This window comes from Seriola dumerili, unplaced genomic scaffold (genome assembly GCF_002260705.1).
Source record: "Seriola dumerili isolate Sdu_G_001 unplaced genomic scaffold, Sdu_1.0 BDQW01001449.1, whole genome shotgun sequence".
Lineage (NCBI taxonomy): Eukaryota > Metazoa > Chordata > Actinopteri > Carangiformes > Carangidae > Seriola > Seriola dumerili.
Window position 1 is genome coordinate 202630 of NW_019175704.1, and position 19802 is coordinate 222431.

At 42.5% G+C, this 19802-nt stretch overlaps 1 protein-coding gene across 1 annotated transcript in view; it reads right to left on the minus strand.

Moving 5' to 3' along the window:
• fbn1 (fibrillin 1) overlaps positions 1-19802 on the minus strand; it is a 59887-nt gene that overhangs the window by 5267 nt on the left and 34818 nt on the right. Inside the window, exons 33-59 of the mRNA XM_022768331.1 lie at positions 17713-17835; positions 17067-17189; positions 16793-16918; positions 15119-15241; positions 14738-14860; positions 14442-14609; positions 12898-12966; positions 12639-12764; positions 11265-11387; positions 11007-11165; positions 10837-10908; positions 10620-10745; positions 10340-10462; positions 9075-9200; positions 8841-8957; positions 8620-8745; positions 8414-8533; positions 7571-7696; positions 4163-4315; positions 3986-4048; positions 3746-3865; positions 3504-3623; positions 3292-3414; positions 2605-2736; positions 2179-2304; positions 1063-1269; positions 61-186 (exon numbers count right to left, since the gene is read on the minus strand). Of these exons, the coding sequence (XP_022624052.1) occupies positions 61-186; positions 1063-1269; positions 2179-2304; positions 2605-2736; positions 3292-3414; positions 3504-3623; positions 3746-3865; positions 3986-4048; positions 4163-4315; positions 7571-7696; positions 8414-8533; positions 8620-8745; positions 8841-8957; positions 9075-9200; positions 10340-10462; positions 10620-10745; positions 10837-10908; positions 11007-11165; positions 11265-11387; positions 12639-12764; positions 12898-12966; positions 14442-14609; positions 14738-14860; positions 15119-15241; positions 16793-16918; positions 17067-17189; positions 17713-17835 (3369 nt within the window). The remainder of the gene's footprint in view (positions 1-60; positions 187-1062; positions 1270-2178; positions 2305-2604; positions 2737-3291; positions 3415-3503; positions 3624-3745; positions 3866-3985; positions 4049-4162; positions 4316-7570; positions 7697-8413; positions 8534-8619; positions 8746-8840; positions 8958-9074; positions 9201-10339; positions 10463-10619; positions 10746-10836; positions 10909-11006; positions 11166-11264; positions 11388-12638; positions 12765-12897; positions 12967-14441; positions 14610-14737; positions 14861-15118; positions 15242-16792; positions 16919-17066; positions 17190-17712; positions 17836-19802) is intronic.

The window sequence follows — 19802 nt, forward strand, 5'->3', positions numbered from 1 at the left end:
TAGGCATGGTAGGAAAAGAGTCCATAAAGTGTAAGTGCTGGAGGTGAAATTAAGCCTTACCCACACACAGTGTGCCGCTGATATCAGTAGTGTAGCCAGGTTTGCAGGTGCAGCTATAGGAGCCCAGTGCGTTGATACACTGACCATTCTTGCACAAGTTCCCCATGACACGACACTCATCAATATCTGGGCAGAAACAAGAAAAGTCAGCTCCAGATACATTTTACACATTCTTGGGGAAATACTGATCTATGCATTTAGCTGTGCGTCGGTGTTGTGTCAAGTATAAAAGCAAATGATAGTATCACCAAACAACAACAATCTGTTTATTTGACACCCACGTTAATTAAAAAAAAAAATCATAAAAGTGGTTTCATGTGTATATTACTGCTGACAAATTTACAAAGCATAACAATTGATGTCCTCGTTTTCAGGCAGCAGTTCGAATCATTTCAGTACACACAGAACATTCACCTGCAGAGATCCCAAACTTGTTGAGATAATCAATCACCTTGAACTTTTCTTTGCTTTATTTTTTTATCGAGGTAAGGTAAAGGTAACAGAATTGTGAGCAGGGACCATATTGAAAACACTGCCTGTTGTTCTATTCTGAGTTTGATCTGCTGGTATCTAAAGCTAACAAATGCAAAGCTGTTCTGAGGAAGAGCTTTAAATCTTGGATGCTGTAGCCTTCATGAAAACTGAGAGAGGTTTTCAAAATTAATTCAGCTTGCCACTGAAAGTTATTGAAATGAGCAGAAGTCAGTGGTTGCCCGGCAGGTTGGAGGAAATCTAACAGCTAAACATGTAAAGTACTTGTGGTTTAGGTCTCAACAGTGTAAAACTATAAATATGGACATTTTAATAATTCTAGCGATTTAATATATAGTTTTGAAAACCGATCTCATGTTCGCTCTATAAATGAAATTAAAAAAAAATGTATCCCTAATCACTGTGAGAGAAAGATCCACACTCATTAACTGCAGAAAATTTCCTCTTGATTGATGGTCAGTTTTTCAGTGACAGTCAATTCAAACTCAAGTCTCCTCAGCAGTAAGATACCTCTGCCATCGGTGGTGTACCCAGGTCCCAGAGGACACATCCTCTTGTACTGGGTGGTCCCAGGAAGGGGGCAGAGCTCACAGTTGGTGCCCCAGCCTCTTCCTCCATCACAGCAACACTCTGACTTGGTCACCATGTTTCTGTTACTGGAAGTCATCTGACACAGAGTGGTCAGAACTTCAGTGAAACAGAAGCCTTCACGGTTATCTGGAGGTGGGAGAGACAGGGAGAGGAACATGAGCGCGAAAAAAAAAAAAAAAAAAAAAAAAAAAAGATGTGAAAGCAGACCAAACCACCCAGACAGGACCCTGCCTCAGAGAACCAGACGTAAATAGATAACCCACACTTCTCTATCACAACTGTCTGTAAGGAGTAAGATAGCTATAGAACCACAGAGCTTACAAAGTGTCCCTGGAGATCTTCTCACCGAGTTCAGCACATCACATCTATCCAGAAGTATATATTTAGATTAGGGAGGAAGGCTTTGAAAGGATTTCCTTGCCCCTATCTCGACAGTCACAGACACATGGTTTTTAACGAGACTGTCATGGAACGGTTAAATTCCCACTGAGATTAAAATTACTTTTTCACGCGGTTAGCCAAGATTCAACTGCATAAAACATTTCGTTCAAACAGAACGGCCATAAAATCTGTAATTTTTTATCTTCCTGGAAAAAATGTTCCTGGCTATGTTCAACTCTAAACTACTAATTTCGTCAAACATTTTCAAACTGCAAGGTAATATGAGTGATTGTACGAGAAGGAGAGGTATAGGCTGGACCTAGGTGAATTCATTTAACAATTTGTGTCATTTACAAACATCTTTCCTTACTTTTGGACTCCAGAACCATCCATCTCAGTATTACAGTATATCTCATTCCAACATCCAGTGTCAGCCCCTAAATAAAGTTGTTCTCTTATGATTTTAACTTCACAGTCTAATTTTCTAGAGGCTGATTTTATACAAGAGCCTCCTTCTGAACAAATTAAAGAACAGTTAGGACACAACAGATCCCGATGAAGACCGACAGCGAACTCAAACAAGAAATGTTAGAGCACAGTGGAAAAAAAACCTACAGGAAGACAAAGATATATTGATCATAAGAATGTACATACCAATACATTCAGTCTGTGTGGGGTTAGCGATGAATCCTTGGTCACATCTGCAGCGGTAGCTTCCTACTGTGTTCTCACAACGGCCGTTCCTACAGATACCTGGTTTGGCTGTACACTCATTCAGATCTAACACACACACACACACACACACACACACACACACACACACACACACACACACACACACACACACACACACACACACACGGTGTAAAGATCAAATGGAAATATTTGTTGCACAAGTTCAACCAGGAAGTTTGCAAAGTCAGGATTTTAAAAATCCCCACTTAGCTTTGTACACTGCTGCACAAAAGTGAATGAGCATCAAAATAGATTTATTTTATGCAAAGTGAAGCCAAGATTTGGCGCCATAAACTAGAAGGATGGTTTATGCTTTTACACTGTAGGACACCATGATAATCTTACCCATGCAGCCCTCTCCGCTGGGCTGGCGCATGTATCCAGGGGAACAGATGCACATGTATGTACCAATCAGGTTCTTGCAGGTCATGCCCCTGCTGGCACAGTCATCTATACCATCTTCACACTCGTTCTGGTCTGGAAGAGAAACAGCATACTGTCAGAGTGAGAGGACGCACAAGTGGGAAGAAACTTATGTGTATGTGTGCATGTGCAGCAGTTACACCGGTGATGTAACACAGACACTCATACACACTGCAGCACTGCAGCACTCCAGAGTTTAATCTAACCACCCAATCCGACACTGAGCTCCGTAGTGCTAACAGGCATGAGGTGGGAGAGTTGGTGGTCTGTTTGGAGCTTTAACGTAAACAGTGACGCTATAGACACTGACAAGTTCCTCCTGTCTCAGCGCCTCCTGCCAAATACAACCGTTGCTATGGTGCCCAACCTATCTGAGAGTGCGGAGGTGTAAATAGTGACTCGGCCAGTTACAGTTTCCAGAGAGTGTTTTAAGTTTGTCAGAGAAAGAGAACCCTTGAAGATGTCAGAGAGATAGTGTGTTATGCAACTTTGTGGATGGGGCCAGAATGTCTCTATGAGGAACTTAGTTTATTTTCTACCAGCACTTTCCAATAAATGGACCGTGACCGAAAAAGCTGAGTGTATGTGTGAGTCATTTAGTCAAAGCACCTTTGCACATCCTCTTGTCCTCACGCAGAACGTAGCCTGTGGGACATTTACACTCGTAGGAGCCCACCACGTTGACACAGCGGAAGGCACACAGCAGAGGATTCTGGGCACACTCATTGATGTCTGGAACAGAAGGCAGCACGTTACAGTAGTACCGCATGACAACAAAGACTGCATGATGGAAGAGGGAGTGCATACATAATGAGAAATACCTTCACAGGTCATCATCGGCCCAGGCTCAAAGCCTTCATCACACGCACACTCGAACCCGCCAATGGCATTAGTGCATGTGCCGTTGCCGCAAGGATTGCCGATGTCACACTCGTTAGTGTCTGTATTGGAGAAAGTCAAATCAACCCCATCAATCACGTTAGTGTTAGATTAACATGGACCAGGTGAATCTATCAGTGAGGGAGTGTGACAGAGAGACAGCAAAAGCAGTGAGTAAACTGACCTTCACATCTGACTCCACTGATGTCCAGGCGATATCCCATAGGACATTCACAGCGGAAAGAGCCGTCCGTGTTGATGCACTGGCCATTAACGCAAGGGTCATTGACGCATTCATCAACATCTACAAGTAAAAAAAAAAACATCAACATGAAGTGAATTACATTCTACAACTGTAACTGAGATGCAGAAAGGTGAAGATTCAGTGTTAATGACACACACACACACACACACAGACACACACCTTTTGGGTGGTCATCTGGCCCCCGTTGATATCCCTCATTGGGACAGAGAAGAAGAAAGCCATCTGGAACCATGGGATGTGAAGAGTCAAAAATACAGTTAAATAATGTAAATCATTTTATTTACATGAGGGATTCCCTGCATATGTGAGTGTGTATGTGATAAGAAGTGTACGTACCCTCTCCCTTGCTGGGGCAGATTTCACAGGGGTCTCCCCAGCCTTGACCTGGCATTCCAGTGCAGCAGCACACTTCCTTGGAAGTGTTCTGAGGCTTTGGAGCCAGGCAGCGCCCATTCTCAAACTTGGTATAGCAGTAGTTCACACGGATATCTAAAGGTTAACACACACAAAGAGGACAAATAGTGAAAAAATAGACAATGGGGAAGATTGCAGAGGGAGAGTGATAGATGGAAGGAGCAACGCCCATCATATGTCTGTGCTATGTTATTTACTCCACCGCTTTTACTTGCCTTAAAGGAATAGCTCCACCTTTTCTGGAAATAAGCTTATTTGATTTCTTGCTGGACGTTACATGAGAAAAATGATACCACTCTCATGCTTGTCTGTTAAATATGAAGCAATAGCAAAGAGTCAGTTAGCTTATCTTAGCATAAAGACTGGAAACAGGGGAAAACAACCAGCCTGGAACTGTCCAAACCCTAACCCTAACCCCACACCTCTAAAGAGCACTAATTAATACAATTAACAAAAACTGGATCTTGTTTGCTTAATTCGTTCTTAACACCCTGTATCATTAAATAATATATATAATTGTCTTCACCAATTCTCGGTGAAGTAATGCAAAATCAAACTTTTTCTTCAAGCATAACAAATTACAAGATGTGAGCAATTGAAACAAAAAGTTTTTTGCATCTGGGTTTTACTGTCACACTTTTGGCTGATGATTCGATAGGTCAGTGTGATACCCCCACCAGAGAGGGTTAGATGGGTTTGAAACAAGTCCAATCTTAACCTAACAAACAACCACCAGTAACTAACAGGTCTGAATGATGAATGGTTAGGGACATGTTCCTGTGGTCAAATAGGACTCCACTGTAAAGCTGTGTCAAGCATGGTTGGTCATGGCCACAACTTAATAATAATGACAATGGTGAGTACAGTGTTATGCTTACCTGTAGATACTGTAAATTGACCAAAACTACAACAATAAGGCTCAGATATATACGTTTCTTTTTTTTTCTTTTAAACCAAGATTTCACATTTTTGTAGTAAGGATAGAGGCTGACTAATTATCTCTTGTCAGTGATCAGTGTTTGCCAGTCTCTCTCTCTGTCTGTCTCTCTCTCTCTCTCTCCCTGCTTCTGAGGGCTCTTGTTTCTCCTGGACTAGGCAGGCACTTACTTGTAATGAGAAGCATATGGTCGCGCTCTCCTGCTAGCACTGGCCTTCACTGAACTCTACACAAATAAGCTTTCTGGCCACCATAGATCACACACACATGCAAGCACACCTGGCTCAGAGGCAAGGATCACATACGTGAACACCTGGTGCTGTGAGGAGAACGTCAAAAAGTGTCATGTTACTTTCCTCCATGAAACTGATTTGTCAGCCTTTCCGCAAAAGAGATTTATGGTGCTTTGTGCACAGCTGCTGTGCAAGTGTGTGTGAGAGCATGCACATGTGCATCTACACGTGCATATGTCATTCTTATTTCCTAGTTTGTAAGTGAAATATATGACACAAATTTTCAAATATTGTGCTTTCTTAATATGGTCACCTAAAATGTCAGTGTCATATAATTTCTTTAAATCTGTGGCAGAATGTAGTAAAGAAAAAATGACATAAAAGACAAACAAAGTAGAAAAATAAACTTTGGTATGAATCAACGCTTGGCCAACAAAAGGTCTGACAGTGGTGACACAAATCTGATAGTGGTGAGGGTGGTGACTGATATTTAGTTATTATTAAACCACTGAGGCAATTTAAAACGTATCATTAATCGGGCAGTCCTGGCAGCCTAGTGGCTGAGACACATACCATGTACTGTTATCGCAATATGCCAAGTATGATCCCAGCCAGGGATTGATGTTGCACGTCATCCCCTCCGTCTTTCCTCATGTTTCTCTACTATCTACTCTATCGGTATTTTCTATGTCCTCAGGACATACTTGTCCTTTCTGTCTTATTCTGTGTCTTCTTGTATGTTTCTGTTATCACAGTTCTCCTCAACAACTGTGCTTTCTTACAAAGCAAAGGTCATTCATCCATCCCTACTCTTGGTTCTCCTGCTTTCTTAATATGATCAACTAAAATGTCAGTGTCATATAATTTCTTCCTCTTGGGCTGAGTTCTCCTCAGTCCAAGAGGAGAACGTGTGGGTGTGCATGATGTGTGTGTGAGACAGCATTTCCTTTCCCTTCAGCTGCTGTTTTTATGTCTCAATTTGAGAATTATACATTAAATCTATTTTGTGATGCCCGATAAAATACTGTAAATATAGACATGCTGGTATGTCGCACAAATAGTGTTGTGCTACTACTTGTGCTACTGTTATACTGTGTTTACAGAAGCTACATAATCTTGCTTTAATGTAGCATTAATGTAATGGGCCGAAATATATTCTAACACACAGTTATATGAGAAAAGGAGCAGTTGGCCCTCATGAATGGGTTTATTAGGCTTTTAGAGGGAACATCTAAGTTAATGTTAATTGAGTTGAAAATATAGTCCATTGTGCAGAACTATGAACAATGTAACGTTTAAACATCCTACTGTATTTACAGTCTTCGTTACTACTCATTGCTGTCTCTCATGTAATACCTAAAGTAAAAATCTATAATATCTTCTCTCCCTATGGGCACATAGATGATATACTGTAGGAACAGATTAAATCAAAAATATTCATTGTTTCATTGTCTTCTCATCTATCATCATTTTTAATAAAAAACATGGGTTTTCTCAGTGGGACAGGGTTTGTCCTTGTCAAAAATCCTTGATCTCTTTTACTGCCCATATTGCTCATTCTCCACCCAGCTCCTCCTGTTTATCCCCAGACCCTCAGTCGAGCACTTCTGACACTGGAGAGAAAAGTGAAATACAAACTGTAAGCTGCCTCACTGAACTGATTATGTCATCACTTCAGTGTTTGGAGGGGGAACTCCCTAACAGAGGACTCAGCGTGCACCCACCCAACCCAGAAACACACATATATACATAAACACACACACACACACACACACACACATATAAACACACACACACACACACATATATATACACGCACACACATATATATACACACACACACACACACACACACACACACACACACACAGTGAGGAAATGGAAAAGTGATCTGTTCAGAGCCACCCTTGGCCTTGTTGAGGCAGCAGCAGCAGAACCAGCTGGAACACAGTGTGCTATCATGAAAGAGCAGGAAAAGTCTAACGCCACTTACTGCTGCTTCGTCTCTATGAGCACTTAGAGACAGACTATACAGATACACAAGCATTTACACTTTGCACTTAAAACTTGATGTATATGATAGCTTTATAGCTTCACTTCCCCTCTTTCTCACACCCACACCCACCCACACACACACACACACACACACACAACAATTACCTAAACATCTGCGTCCAGAGGCAGAGAGCTGGAATCCTTCAGGACACAAACAGGTGAAGCTTCCTTCAGTGTTGGAGCAGGTTCCAAATGTGCAGATCTCAGGTGACTGGGAGCACTCATCAATATCTGACACACAAAGAAGAATGGCATCAACCACCTCATCGAATATACAAATCTACAAATCAAATTAATTCCTAATTTGTACCATCCAAATTCCATCCTGCAGTGCTTCATTTACATCTAATTTTTCTTTCAACTACTCTCATGGCTGCAGGGATGAAGTCATACGGTCTATCCAAATGTGATAAAACAGAATGTAATCTCACTAATGGGTAGTTGGATAAAGTCGTATTATCTGGAGCGGCCTCCGTGTCACGTGTTCGCTCATCACAATGACCAGCTGCTGCTGTTACTGATGCTGAGAATTGAGTCCTGTTCCTCTCTGGCTTCCAGGAACAGAGCACAAAGCAGGAATGTGTTGAAGTCTGCCGAATATCTCTTCATCAGCCCCACTATATAAACAATCCAAGTGTTCTGGCTTGGACCCACTCCCACGTGTGAAAGGGAGAAAGAGGGGTGCTCTGTAGGAGCAGGGCTATTGAAAAGAAGGAGGAGGCCAAGAAGCAGTTCGTTCTCTTCTCGCACACCTCAGCAGAGCTGTGTGTGTGTGTGTGTGTGTGTGTGTGTGTGTGTGTGTGTGTGTGTGTGTGAGAGCACGTCTCATATAAGCAGGTGTTCTCTGCATTGCCTGAGGTGAGATATGGTATTTTATTACTTCAGAAATCCCTGTTTTTATTTTTCATTTTTCATGATGCTGAAAGGACTGGCTTTAGGCTGTGGTACCTTCACAGGTTTCCTCATGGAGATAGTAGCCAGGTGGACAGATACACCTGTAAGAGCCGTCCATATTCAGACAAGTTCCCGCACCACATGTGCCTGGATTCACTGCACATTCATTAATATCTGAGAAAAAAAAAGGAATATATAAGGGATACACATACATATTATATTCAGATAAACATGAACAGAGAAAAGTGGCAGTCCCTTACCTGCACACAATCTGCCATCTAAGGTGAGCTCATAGCCATCATTGCACACACACAGGAAGGTGCCCACTGTGTTTATACACTGCCCGTTTCGACACAAGCCCCTCTGCGTCGAACACTCGTCCACATCTGATCGACACACAAACACAACAGTACGTCACATAAAAGCTCAGCGCTGTTGTTTTTATTCTTCTCTATTTCATCACACCGGCAGATGCACGCACCTATGCAGTCACTGTTGTGCGAGTTCTGGAAGCCGGGGTAGCAGAGACAGTTGTAGGAGCCCACTGTGTTCTTACAGGTCCCGTTGCCACAGGGTTGTCTTTCACATTCGTCCACGTCTGAAACCGGAGAACATGGTCACAGTTTCACCTCAGACGGTGATCATATTACACTGACGAGACCACGCGTATAAAAAAAACGAGAGAGAGGACTGATAAGAACCATTCACAGCTTACCAACACACATTGACTGATCCCGTGTTGTTTTGAAGCCATTGGGGCAGATGCAGCGATAGCTACCCAGCGTGTCAATGCACTGACCAGGATTGCAGATACCGGGGTTCTCAATGCATTCATTTCGGTCTGAACAAGGAGGAAAAAAAACACTGTGTGAAATTCAAGGTCAAACCATATAATAGCATATTAGCAATAGTTAAAATAGTTATAATGGTATTTAAAAATCTGTGATATCTTAATTTCATACTTTTCTGAAAATCCCATTTCTATATTGTTACCTTACATCCCTCAGTGTATTGTTCTGCTGTATTTAATATTTCAAAATCGCATTTTATGCATTTTCATATCAAAGTCGCGTCCTTTTCTCTCCAGTTCTGAATAGAAAACAATTCTGCTGTGAATGCGAGCATACACTGGGATAGCGCATTGCCAGCCCATAATCTTGCTTCTCCCGCTGTTGCTTGAGAAGAGAGTTTGACACTTTTGTCCTTAACTCACATCAGTGTGTGTTATCTGATACCAGAGTCGTATCATTATCTAATAAAAGTAAAAGAAAATCTATTTTGAATACTTCATTTGGCATTATGCAGCGATGCTTAATTTTTTCAAATAACTGTTAATTCACACATGTGAGGTCATCGTCGTCTCCCGCCACAGTTTCAGTTTTCTCTCACTGTAGTCTGGCCATGTTTTGTTGTTAGGAGTCGCATGAAAAGCAGGAAGCAAAACAGGATGTTAATTTAACAATTACTTATCGGACTGACAGCGACATGTTTCAGATATACTGCAGCATATGTTCAACAGCTCAACACATGCTTCAGATTCTCTCTTCCTTAATAATAAGCCCACCATGAAGAATTCGCCCCTCAGCCTGACATGTCATTGTGCTGCCTCTGTTGCTTTATCTTTGGTATACAAATGCCAAGAATATGTAGTTCAAAGAGTTTCATATAACTGAGTTTGATACAATAGCTTAAGGAGACAAGAGAGCCGGCCACAGAAGGACCCAGAGACGCCAGCGTCATCCTCATGGAAGACAGCAGTTTTTTTTTTTGGCTGCTTCCTCTAACTTTTTTTTTTTTTTTTTTATCTAATCCTTGCTCCATGTTTCCACCAATTCTGTATGATCTCCACTAAGGTGATTCAGAGTTCACTGAACCTCTGCAGGTTGAATGAACAGTGACAACCATGCATTACACCAGTGATGGTAATCGCGGTGCCTCTTCAAAATTTGTATCGATAGTTGATCACCTCCGCAGCCTTACCTAGACATTGCCCAGTGGGGGTGAAGCGATATCCAGGTTTACACTCGCAGCGGAAGCTTCCTGGCATGTTCAGACAGGCTGCGTTCTGCTGGCACACGGGTCCATTCTGACACTCATCGATATCTAACAACAGCAGGGACAGAGGCGTTCAAAGACTTTTTTTTTTTCTTTTTTTTTTTTTACAAAGAAGTGTGTAAATGTAAAAAGACTGGTCTGACCAAAGGAAGAATTCACAGTATCGTATGTTTCGTCATCACCTTAAGTGGGGTGCAAGCCTCACCTTCGCAAATCAGCAGCTTGTCATTGTAGATGAAACCGATGGGGCACTCACACCTGAAGCTGCCAATCATGTTGATGCAGACTCCATTCTCACACACTCCTGGGATTTCCCTGCACTCGTCGATATCTAGCACATGAGGATGAGACGTAGGGGACAAGATAAGAACAAAACAAACTTTCCTTTTTACACACGAGCATTTGAATGGGAAAAATCTTACCAATGACCCGTCCAGTGGTGATGTCAATGTAATATCCTGGTCTCTCACTGCCGCACAGGATCGCAAACTCATCTGGGTGAACATGAGACAAGAGTTTATAAAAGCTCACTTTTATTTCCTAATACTCTCTACATATATGTGTACCAGCATGAGCGTGTGTGAGACTTCACCAGTGCTGGGCACGGGACACTGTTCACAGGGTTTGTTCCATGCGCGGCCAATGTTGTAGGAGCAGCAGCACATCTTTTTGGTCATGTTGAAGGTCAGCTCTCCATCGCACGTCCCGTTGTCAGAGTAAAAGTTTCTGTAGCAGTAGCTCTTCCTCATGTCTGTGTGTGTTAATAAGAAAGAGGGTCACTAGGGGAAAATGTCCCTACATGACATTTCGCTGTGTGTCACAGTGATGAGAGTGCAACATGCGGACTTACCCATGCAGTTGTTCCCTCCGTTGACCTGCATATAGTCCACAGGACAGATACAGGTGTAGTTCCCGATGGTGTTGTAGCACTGGCCTGGGCCACAGATACCTGGTCTTTCACACTCATTGACATCTGCACACAGAAAGAAACCCAGAAACAAATCAGTCCATTGTTTTGATAAATACAGTATCTGATTTACATTCCTTTAGTTTAGGTGCCACGCAACTATTTTGATTATATAAAACCAACAACTTAAAAGAGGACCTGTGATCTGAAGGAGGGTGGAACGAGCGCAAGGAATATATCATGGTAAATATGGCCTACGTGGAAGAACTGGAGAACACAAAATATTATGATCCATGCCTTGAGGCAAAGGAAACTAAATCCCTCTCTCCAGCACCTCCACTTCACCTTTATTGCTTTCGTCATTTCAGTTGACTTAACCATTAACTTCAATAGGAACATGCAGCTTTCACCTGAATCACAAATGTAGCATCTATTTCCTGCACTGTTCTTCCTCTGGGCATATTTCTACACATCGTCATCATCATCTATTGTAAACGTATTGCACATCTTAGGTGCAAAAAGACAACTACAGCCAGAAACAGGGTAGAATTTGTTTCTATTCATGTCAGTTTTAGTTTTTGAGGTAGCTCTCCTTATTTCTATGCTTACAATTCTTTCTTTCCCAACATTACCGCCACATAGCAAACACAATGTGTTTGTTCCTTCTGACCCAGCTAACAGCTGAACTGCTGATTAACTAGAGACATAGTGGATGTGCAGTCCTGGACTTTACAGAGCAGACACCCGCTTTTGTTCTCCTGGCCAACAAACACACGCTAATTAAAATGCCGCCAGCCACATGTCATTGTCTAACCCTTAGCCCTCTCCTCTCCGGTCCTGTTTCTCTTTTCTAAACACCCTTCTCATTTATCTCTTTTTTCCCCCCTTTCATTCCTCCGTCTTTCTCTCCGTCTGTCATCTCTGCCCTGTCTACAGGGGACTCAGTGTACTTCCCTGAGGAGAGGGCTGACCACATCAGAGCCTAGTCCTCTGGACACAGTTAGGCGCTCAGCAGTCTCATCATCGTGACTGAGCTTTGCTGGGTTAGCAACAGACGGGAACTAGAGCAGACACATATTGAGCTAGAATGAACTGCAGAGTTGTCAATGGGACAAAAGGGTCCAATATTGCTTTGTCTTTTTGCTCTCATTGTCTTTTCCTCTCTCTCCATGTGTCCTCGCTGAACTAAGGCCTCGACGGCTGGACTCAATTTCCTTCCCACTAAAATGTCCCAGGGCAAGAGCTACAGAGGAATAGGTCACCTGTGTGTTCATGCTTCTGTGGGGCTGCACAGAGATACATGTGCGTGTCTAATACCTTCACAGACTCTGGTTTCTGTGTTGAGGGCGAAGCCTCTTGGACATTCACACTGGAAGCTGCCAAAGGTGTTGATGCACTGTCCTCCCTGGCACAAGCCTGGCAACTCCTGGCACTCATTGATGTCTGCCAGAGTGAGAGAGAGTGAGAGAGAGAGAGAGAGAAAACACTCAGTGGCATTGTAGGTGGGTGGGTGTTATCCGTAAGTGCGGCCAGGAGCAACCTCACACAAACACATAATAGCATGTTGCTGTCTGACCTTCCAAGATGACAGTGATCGGGTTTGGTCTGAAGCCTTCTCCTCCGGGACACAGCGTCTTGTACTCAGCTGTAACACAGAAACACAGCACCAAATTACATTTACCGGCAACAATGACACAACACATCACCCCACAACCAGTCTCGTTTTCTTGTAGCATTTGACAGCAAAGAGTGGCAGCTGATTGTGAGATGCTGAATCGGTCAGGGGCCTGAATAGAAAAAGACGTTTCTGGTCATCTACTCGTTTCCTGTCGCTCTCTGTTCTGCGTTTTCTGATCAGCCAGCTCAGATCTCAAGAGTTATCCACAGAGCCCAGTGGACCGGACATGACTGCAGCTACTCAGAATTACAAAGTGAAAAGAAAAAGGTTTTGTTCTTGTCATAGGAGCAAGCATTTCCTTGAGCTGAAAAGCATGAGTCATTCCCTGTAATGTTTTGAACCATCTGTTGGCAATTTTCAAGTAAGTTGCACAAATCTGTCTCATCTCTACCAGCAACAACAATTACAGCAAACACATACTCATCGCATGAGAAGAGCAGGCAGCATGTAGCCTGTATGTTGGCAGAGCGGTTGACTCCCACCTTATTAAGCCTGATTCACATTTTGGTGTTTTGGTTGTGATTTTTTTCATGTTAGTAGTTGAATTGGTAAGAGAAAGCCTTTAACAACTTCAAGGAACTTAAGGGCAACAGGTGCCAATTGAGTGACTGAATGATTTGCTCGGCTCTGTGGTACAAAACAACTAATAGATGGATTTGTCAGGGTTATTGATTAAAGCCAGAGACTTTACTAAATTACTTAATTAGTTCCCTGCCCACTGAGCTTTTAAGACAGTCCAAAGTCTTTGACCGTATGATTCAAATGTTTAGTGATGGAGGGCCGTGTTAAAACCTAAAGACAACTCGGCTACATAAACAGAAAAAACTTTGGTCTCAAACCAAGAAAATATATAACAAAGAAGCAGTACATTTGTCATAGTATTGTTCATTAGACATTTGTGTTGCAGCTGCCTCCGATGTGAAAATCCAACATTTCCACTATAGACCCATGTAGCGAGAGTTCTGTGGTTGAGTTTTAGTATGTATTATTGACATTCTGCTGAAACACAAAGGATCTTAATCTTAACACTTCCTGAATTTCCCCCAGGGGTAAATTAAACTATCTATCTATCTATCTATCTATCTATCTATCTATCTATCTATCTATCTATCTATCTATCTATTGCACTTTCAGATGAAAGGTTTGAAATGGTTTGGTTTGTTTCTAAATAAACGCGACAGCTTACATCGCATAACTTGAGGAAGTTGTTAGTAGGGATAACATTAAAAGGCAACTTCTGTGCCACCCCCATCTTCTCGTGTTTTATCACTCCACTCTGAGCCAGTCAGGTGCACAGCTCACACACTGAACTAACTAAACGTATATTAACACATTAAAAATATCTATAATATATCTAAAGGCCACAAACCTTGCTATTGAACTGAAAGATAAAAATGAGCATGCATAGTGCACAGACTCTCAGTAGCGATGATATGACTCACTGGAGTTGACAGAGGGGCATGATTCACATGGATTTCCCCAGCCCTGGCCCAGGGAGCAGCAGCAGGATGCTTTCGATACACCAACTCCGATCTCATTGGAGCAGTCCAAGCTCTCTGACGCATCTCCCCGGGAACGGACATCCAGGAAGCAGCTTCCAGAGCGAGTGTCTGTTCACACACACACACACACACACACACACACACACAAAAACACACGGGTGTCCAGGTATACAGGTGTGTCTGGCTTTTGTTGAGATCAAACAGCAACAATGTAGTGAGAACGTGTTGAGTCTCACCTACACAGCCCACTCGAGTGGGGTTGAGTTCAAAGTCTGCTGGGCAGTTACAGTGGTAACTTCCAGGGATATTGACGCACATTCCATTTATACAGATGGTCGGGTCTGCACATTCGTTGACATCTGAGAAAATAAGACAAAGCAGCACTCAATAAAAGAGTTTTTCATTTTTTTGTCAGTAAGTCACTATTCGCCACAACAGCAAGGGGAGGAGCAGCAACTTTCCCTCTGTATCTCGGGGGATGTGAGCGCTGTTCATCTCTTCACTTGCACACTGTTGCTCCACTCTTTTTACACTCTTTCAAATTTCTTCAGCTCATTAGGCCACAAAGAGAGCATCATCGGGCCAGGCAGCTGGACTGGCGTGTTGACTAGTCTTACCTGTGCAGTTGCCTCCACTCCTGTCCAGTTCATAACCGATGTTACATTCACATCTGAAAAGTCCTGGCATATTCAGGCAGCGTCCATTGACACAGATGTCAGCAAAGGTACATTCATCTATGTCTGTAAAAGAAAAAGGGGTGGGGGAGAGAGAGAGGGAGAGGGAGAGAGAGGGAGAGAGAGAGAGAGAGAGAGAGAGGGAGAGAGAGAGAGAGAGAGAGAGAGAGAGAGAGAGAGGCCCAGCTGTGAGGGATTAGTGGATCATGGGATCATGGTGGAAAATTGGCAGCCAGCAGTAGGAAGTGAAGGCCGCTCACCTCTGCTAAAGAATGACAGTTCTGGGGCAAAAAAATGCCCAGACATATCCAGACAGACACACACACACATACACAATCAGAGCAGCAGCCAAGGTTATGAAATTGTGCTCTTCCACATCATTAGACTCTGCACAAGTCATTACTGTCCAGTCCTGCCTGAGTTGAGAAAGGGAGGACTGGACAGGTTATTTCAGGATGTTTGACACATCAGCACAATGAGGTCAGTCTGCTCATTCAATTGAATCCAGCAATGCATTATCACTGGGAGCATGAATCACGCTTGTCTGCTACCAGTCATAAAAGTGTTCATATGTCAACTCTACTGTAGCACAGTTCTGGATTTCATACAAGATCCCACTTCGGTTATTTAAGTCTACACGCAAGGTTGATCGCCTTAATATTTTATTCTATCTCATTCAATTAAAATTTCCCGAAATAGATCTACTGTCTATGGAAACCTACAGAAGGCAAACATGGATGAAATACGTTTAACAATAAATGTTAATGCAATGAAAACTTGCACTTAAAGTGAGGGATAATGCAAATTATGAGTTCCACTACATTGCTCCTCTGCATCAGGAGAACTCACATACCTTTATCTCTCTTAACTGTATAACATGGGCATTAACCAAAGACGGTTGTGTTACATTAACTCAAGACAATGTTAACATCTGGGCCTACTCAACCTTGTCTCTCAGTCTTAGAGAGGCTGGCTAAGTTAGCTGACTAAGGATTGCAAGCCAATATTACACCATTAGTCCTGCTCCCACTTTAAGTCTGTTATTTTCTTATATTGCTAGTGTTTGTAACATGAGTGTAAATAGGTGGGAAAACAGGTTGAATAGCCCATAAATAAAAAGCTAAATAGACATCTGTACATACAGTTCATAGTTGGGACAGAAGCAGAATTTGTCTGCTAATCTGAACCTTTGATGGACCAACTGATGTAGCATTCCTGATACGTAAACATCTCTCATGGCATATAACTCACACGTTGTCGCTCAGTAAAGTTATTTTTTTTAAAATATTTTTTGTGATGTTGAAATGCAGAAAAACACCAAATCACGAACCATATCTGAAAAAGGGAACGAGGTTGTTGTCCCAACGTCCTCACAACTAAAACCACTTAAATGCTCACCATATTGTGTACTTCCCATGACTAAAATACTATCTCATGAGTTCTATTTGAAGGAAGCATCTGTTTGGATCGGCTCTTTCTCCAAACAGGAAAACAAACAACCATTCATCGGAGCACCACCAGACCTTTTTGAATCACTCGACATAATTTAGGATGTGGGCACCAATTCGGAGGTCTGGAACCCGGATAGTCAGGAATAGCAGTGTTGTAGTGCCTTACCCTCGCAGGCCTTGCCGTCAGAAGTGGGGAAGAAGCCCATGTCACATTCACAGCGGAAGCCTCCTGGCAGGTTCAGACAGTGGCCATTGTCACACAGGTTGCTGTTCTCTGCACACTCATCGCTGTCTGTATGGGTGACCAACACACACATATACACACACACACACACACACACACACACACACGCGCATACACAGTCCATAAGCACAAAATGTATTTGTGCATCCTTTAAGAAGCAAAAGTGTGGTTTAGGACATGGGTTTATATGTGTGACCTGAGCAGTAGAATCCATCTCCAGAAAATCCTTCCTTGCACACACAGCGATATGAGCCCATTGTGTTGAGACAGTCAGCGTTGTTGTTGCACATGTGTGTCCCATTGGAACACTCGTCCAAATCTGAAACACAACAAAAGTCCAAAGGTGCTCAGTCATTCCAATTGAACTGGCTCAGAAATATATAATTTCTTTTTTTTTTTTTTAAATTTCCAAAAAAGCTTGGCACAGTAGTTTTAAACAAATGTGACTCAGACCGGGGTAAACAGTGCATCTGCTGGGGAGTCTGGATTAATACACAATTATTTACAGCACCAATGTTGGTCCATGTCAGTCAGTGCAACTGTGTGGATCTTTTAAGTAATTTACTCATTTTTGGACAACAGTGTGTCCATGGTACAAATGTAGAGTGATACATGTTCAATACTTGTTAACAGGATCACTTGGTTTTGGTATTTTCAGACCAACTTCAAGCAAAAGTTAGTTTTTGCTGTGCCTGAGAAGAAAAGGAAAATACTTTTATGCTTTTGTTTGGTTGCTGAATCACATTTCTTTTCTCACCTCAACTTTCTTGGCTGTTGACAAAACGTTGCAGAAATTTCCATTCCTTCTATTTCGAAGCTTCATAATAAGTGGCATCATTTACCTGTGCATTTGAGGCCGTTGCCAATCCACCCTGGAGCGCAGTTGCATTTGAAGCTGCCAGCTGTGTTGGTGCAGGTAGCATGTCTGTCACAGTTATGGGCTCCAATCTCACATTCATTGATATCTGTCAAAGAGATACAAACATGAAGCCATGTAAAGAAAAATAGATGATGATTTGAGTCTGCATTCTGCCCAGTGAGGTTCTTGGCACTGTGGAGCGAGTCGATGCTTGGTTTGAACTGTATAAAGACAGAAGCAGGAGACGACAGGACTAAGTCTGTCTGGCTCACTGTCTTCATCCATGGAGAGCTGTATTTCAGAGCAGAAGGCCCAGAGATTCTCATGATCTCTGATACTAATAGCCTTCCTGCGAAGGTTTAATGAGCGGACCCAGACTCTAGATTTTCATTGTGCAAGTGTGTCCAGAGAGCTATATAAAAAAGGCCAGGAGGGAGAATGATATCCTAATGCTCAGGCCTTGTTCTGTCCGCTCTGTCTGAACTACTATTTCTGAGGTTATTTTCGGCAAAGATTTCCCTCTTCACCCACAGACCCCTCACCTCTCATATGAGACTTTTGTAACAGCACATTACAGACCTTCTTTTAATGCTCATGTTCGGTTTTCTCACCACCCCAGCTGTCAAGTTTGGAAATTTAATCTTTCCCGAATATAATTTCTATAAAAATGTGATGTGGTAATGTGCCAACTCTGCAAATAAACATTCCTTCACTGCAAAACCATGATAATTATATCTGAACTCTGCCAATGTTTGAAATATTGAGGTACTTAGTAGATAATGTGGTTATAAAAATACCTCTCTCTATGTGCTAACCTATTGTATGTGGCCCTGGATTCTAATAAATGAACAACCATTATTAATGGAAACAATCAAATTGGCCATAATAAAATCTGCCTTGCCCATAAAGCTGTTTACATCCTGTAGGGTGAGGCAATAAGGATCTCCATGAAGTAGCTGGTGTTGATAAGACACCGGGGCTGTGGCTCTACAGCTCTTGTTGCTCAAGCGGTTCTGACATGATCAACTACATTGGCACATTGGAAAAAAACTGTATGGAGCTACAACAATGCTGGCTGCTAATCTGAGCCAAAACAACCCTGTGAAACCTTGACCAACACAATACCTGGCCCCGAGCCTGAGGTTTGAATGTCGCAGCTGTGATAGAGAGATTGTACAAGTGTGTGCACATGTGTGTGTGTTGCTGCACATCAAGGGAAGCCATGCTATGAACTCGATCAAGATGTTAGGACTTATCAGCCAATGAGACACGCGCTCCTCTCTGTGTGTCTGTCTTTGTGAGGGTAGTAATTCAAAACACTGTCAATTAGAGATTAGCGCTGCTGGTTTATAGTCTTCCTGAGGAGAGGGTACAGTATATTTACACTACATTTGATGACGGGGTTAATATGAGGGCTGGGAGCAAACGAATCTCCCTGGATTACAGATGGAATTAAAGATCATTTCCCCCAAGCCTTTGATGACAGAGAGAGCACAACAAACACACACATACATACACACACACACACACACACACTCATTCTCATGTGGAAATGTAAAATGCAAACACAGGTTGTTGCATGCGAGAAACATGCCAGCGGTCACAGCTGGTGTCAAAGAAGAGGTTTGATTTAACTAGGCTAATGTTTGACAGATGAAGGGCAAAAAAAAGGTTAAAAAACGACAGCAGAGAATTACACATCTGCCGTCAGAAGTGGGGACATGTCTAGCCGTCTCCCAGTTGGTATGCCTGCCTGATTGCCTGTCTGTTTATCTTTTTTCCTTTCTGTTTAACTGTCTGTCTGCCTCCATGTCTAAATGTCTTCTGGTATGGCCGCTTTTCAGAAAACTTTCCTTGCAGCAATATCTCGCAGATTAAATTGTCTCACTTCTCTTCATTTGGAGGCTCCCCTGCTTATTTCTTTGTACCGTCACTGATGTGTTTTGGAAGTCCACTTTTTCCACTGTTTTTGTGAAGGGCTATCTATATGCTGTCATCTTTCCTCTGTGTTTGTTCTGATACAAGCAAACTTAGGGAACTATGCATCTTTTGATAAACAGCAACATCTGTGGC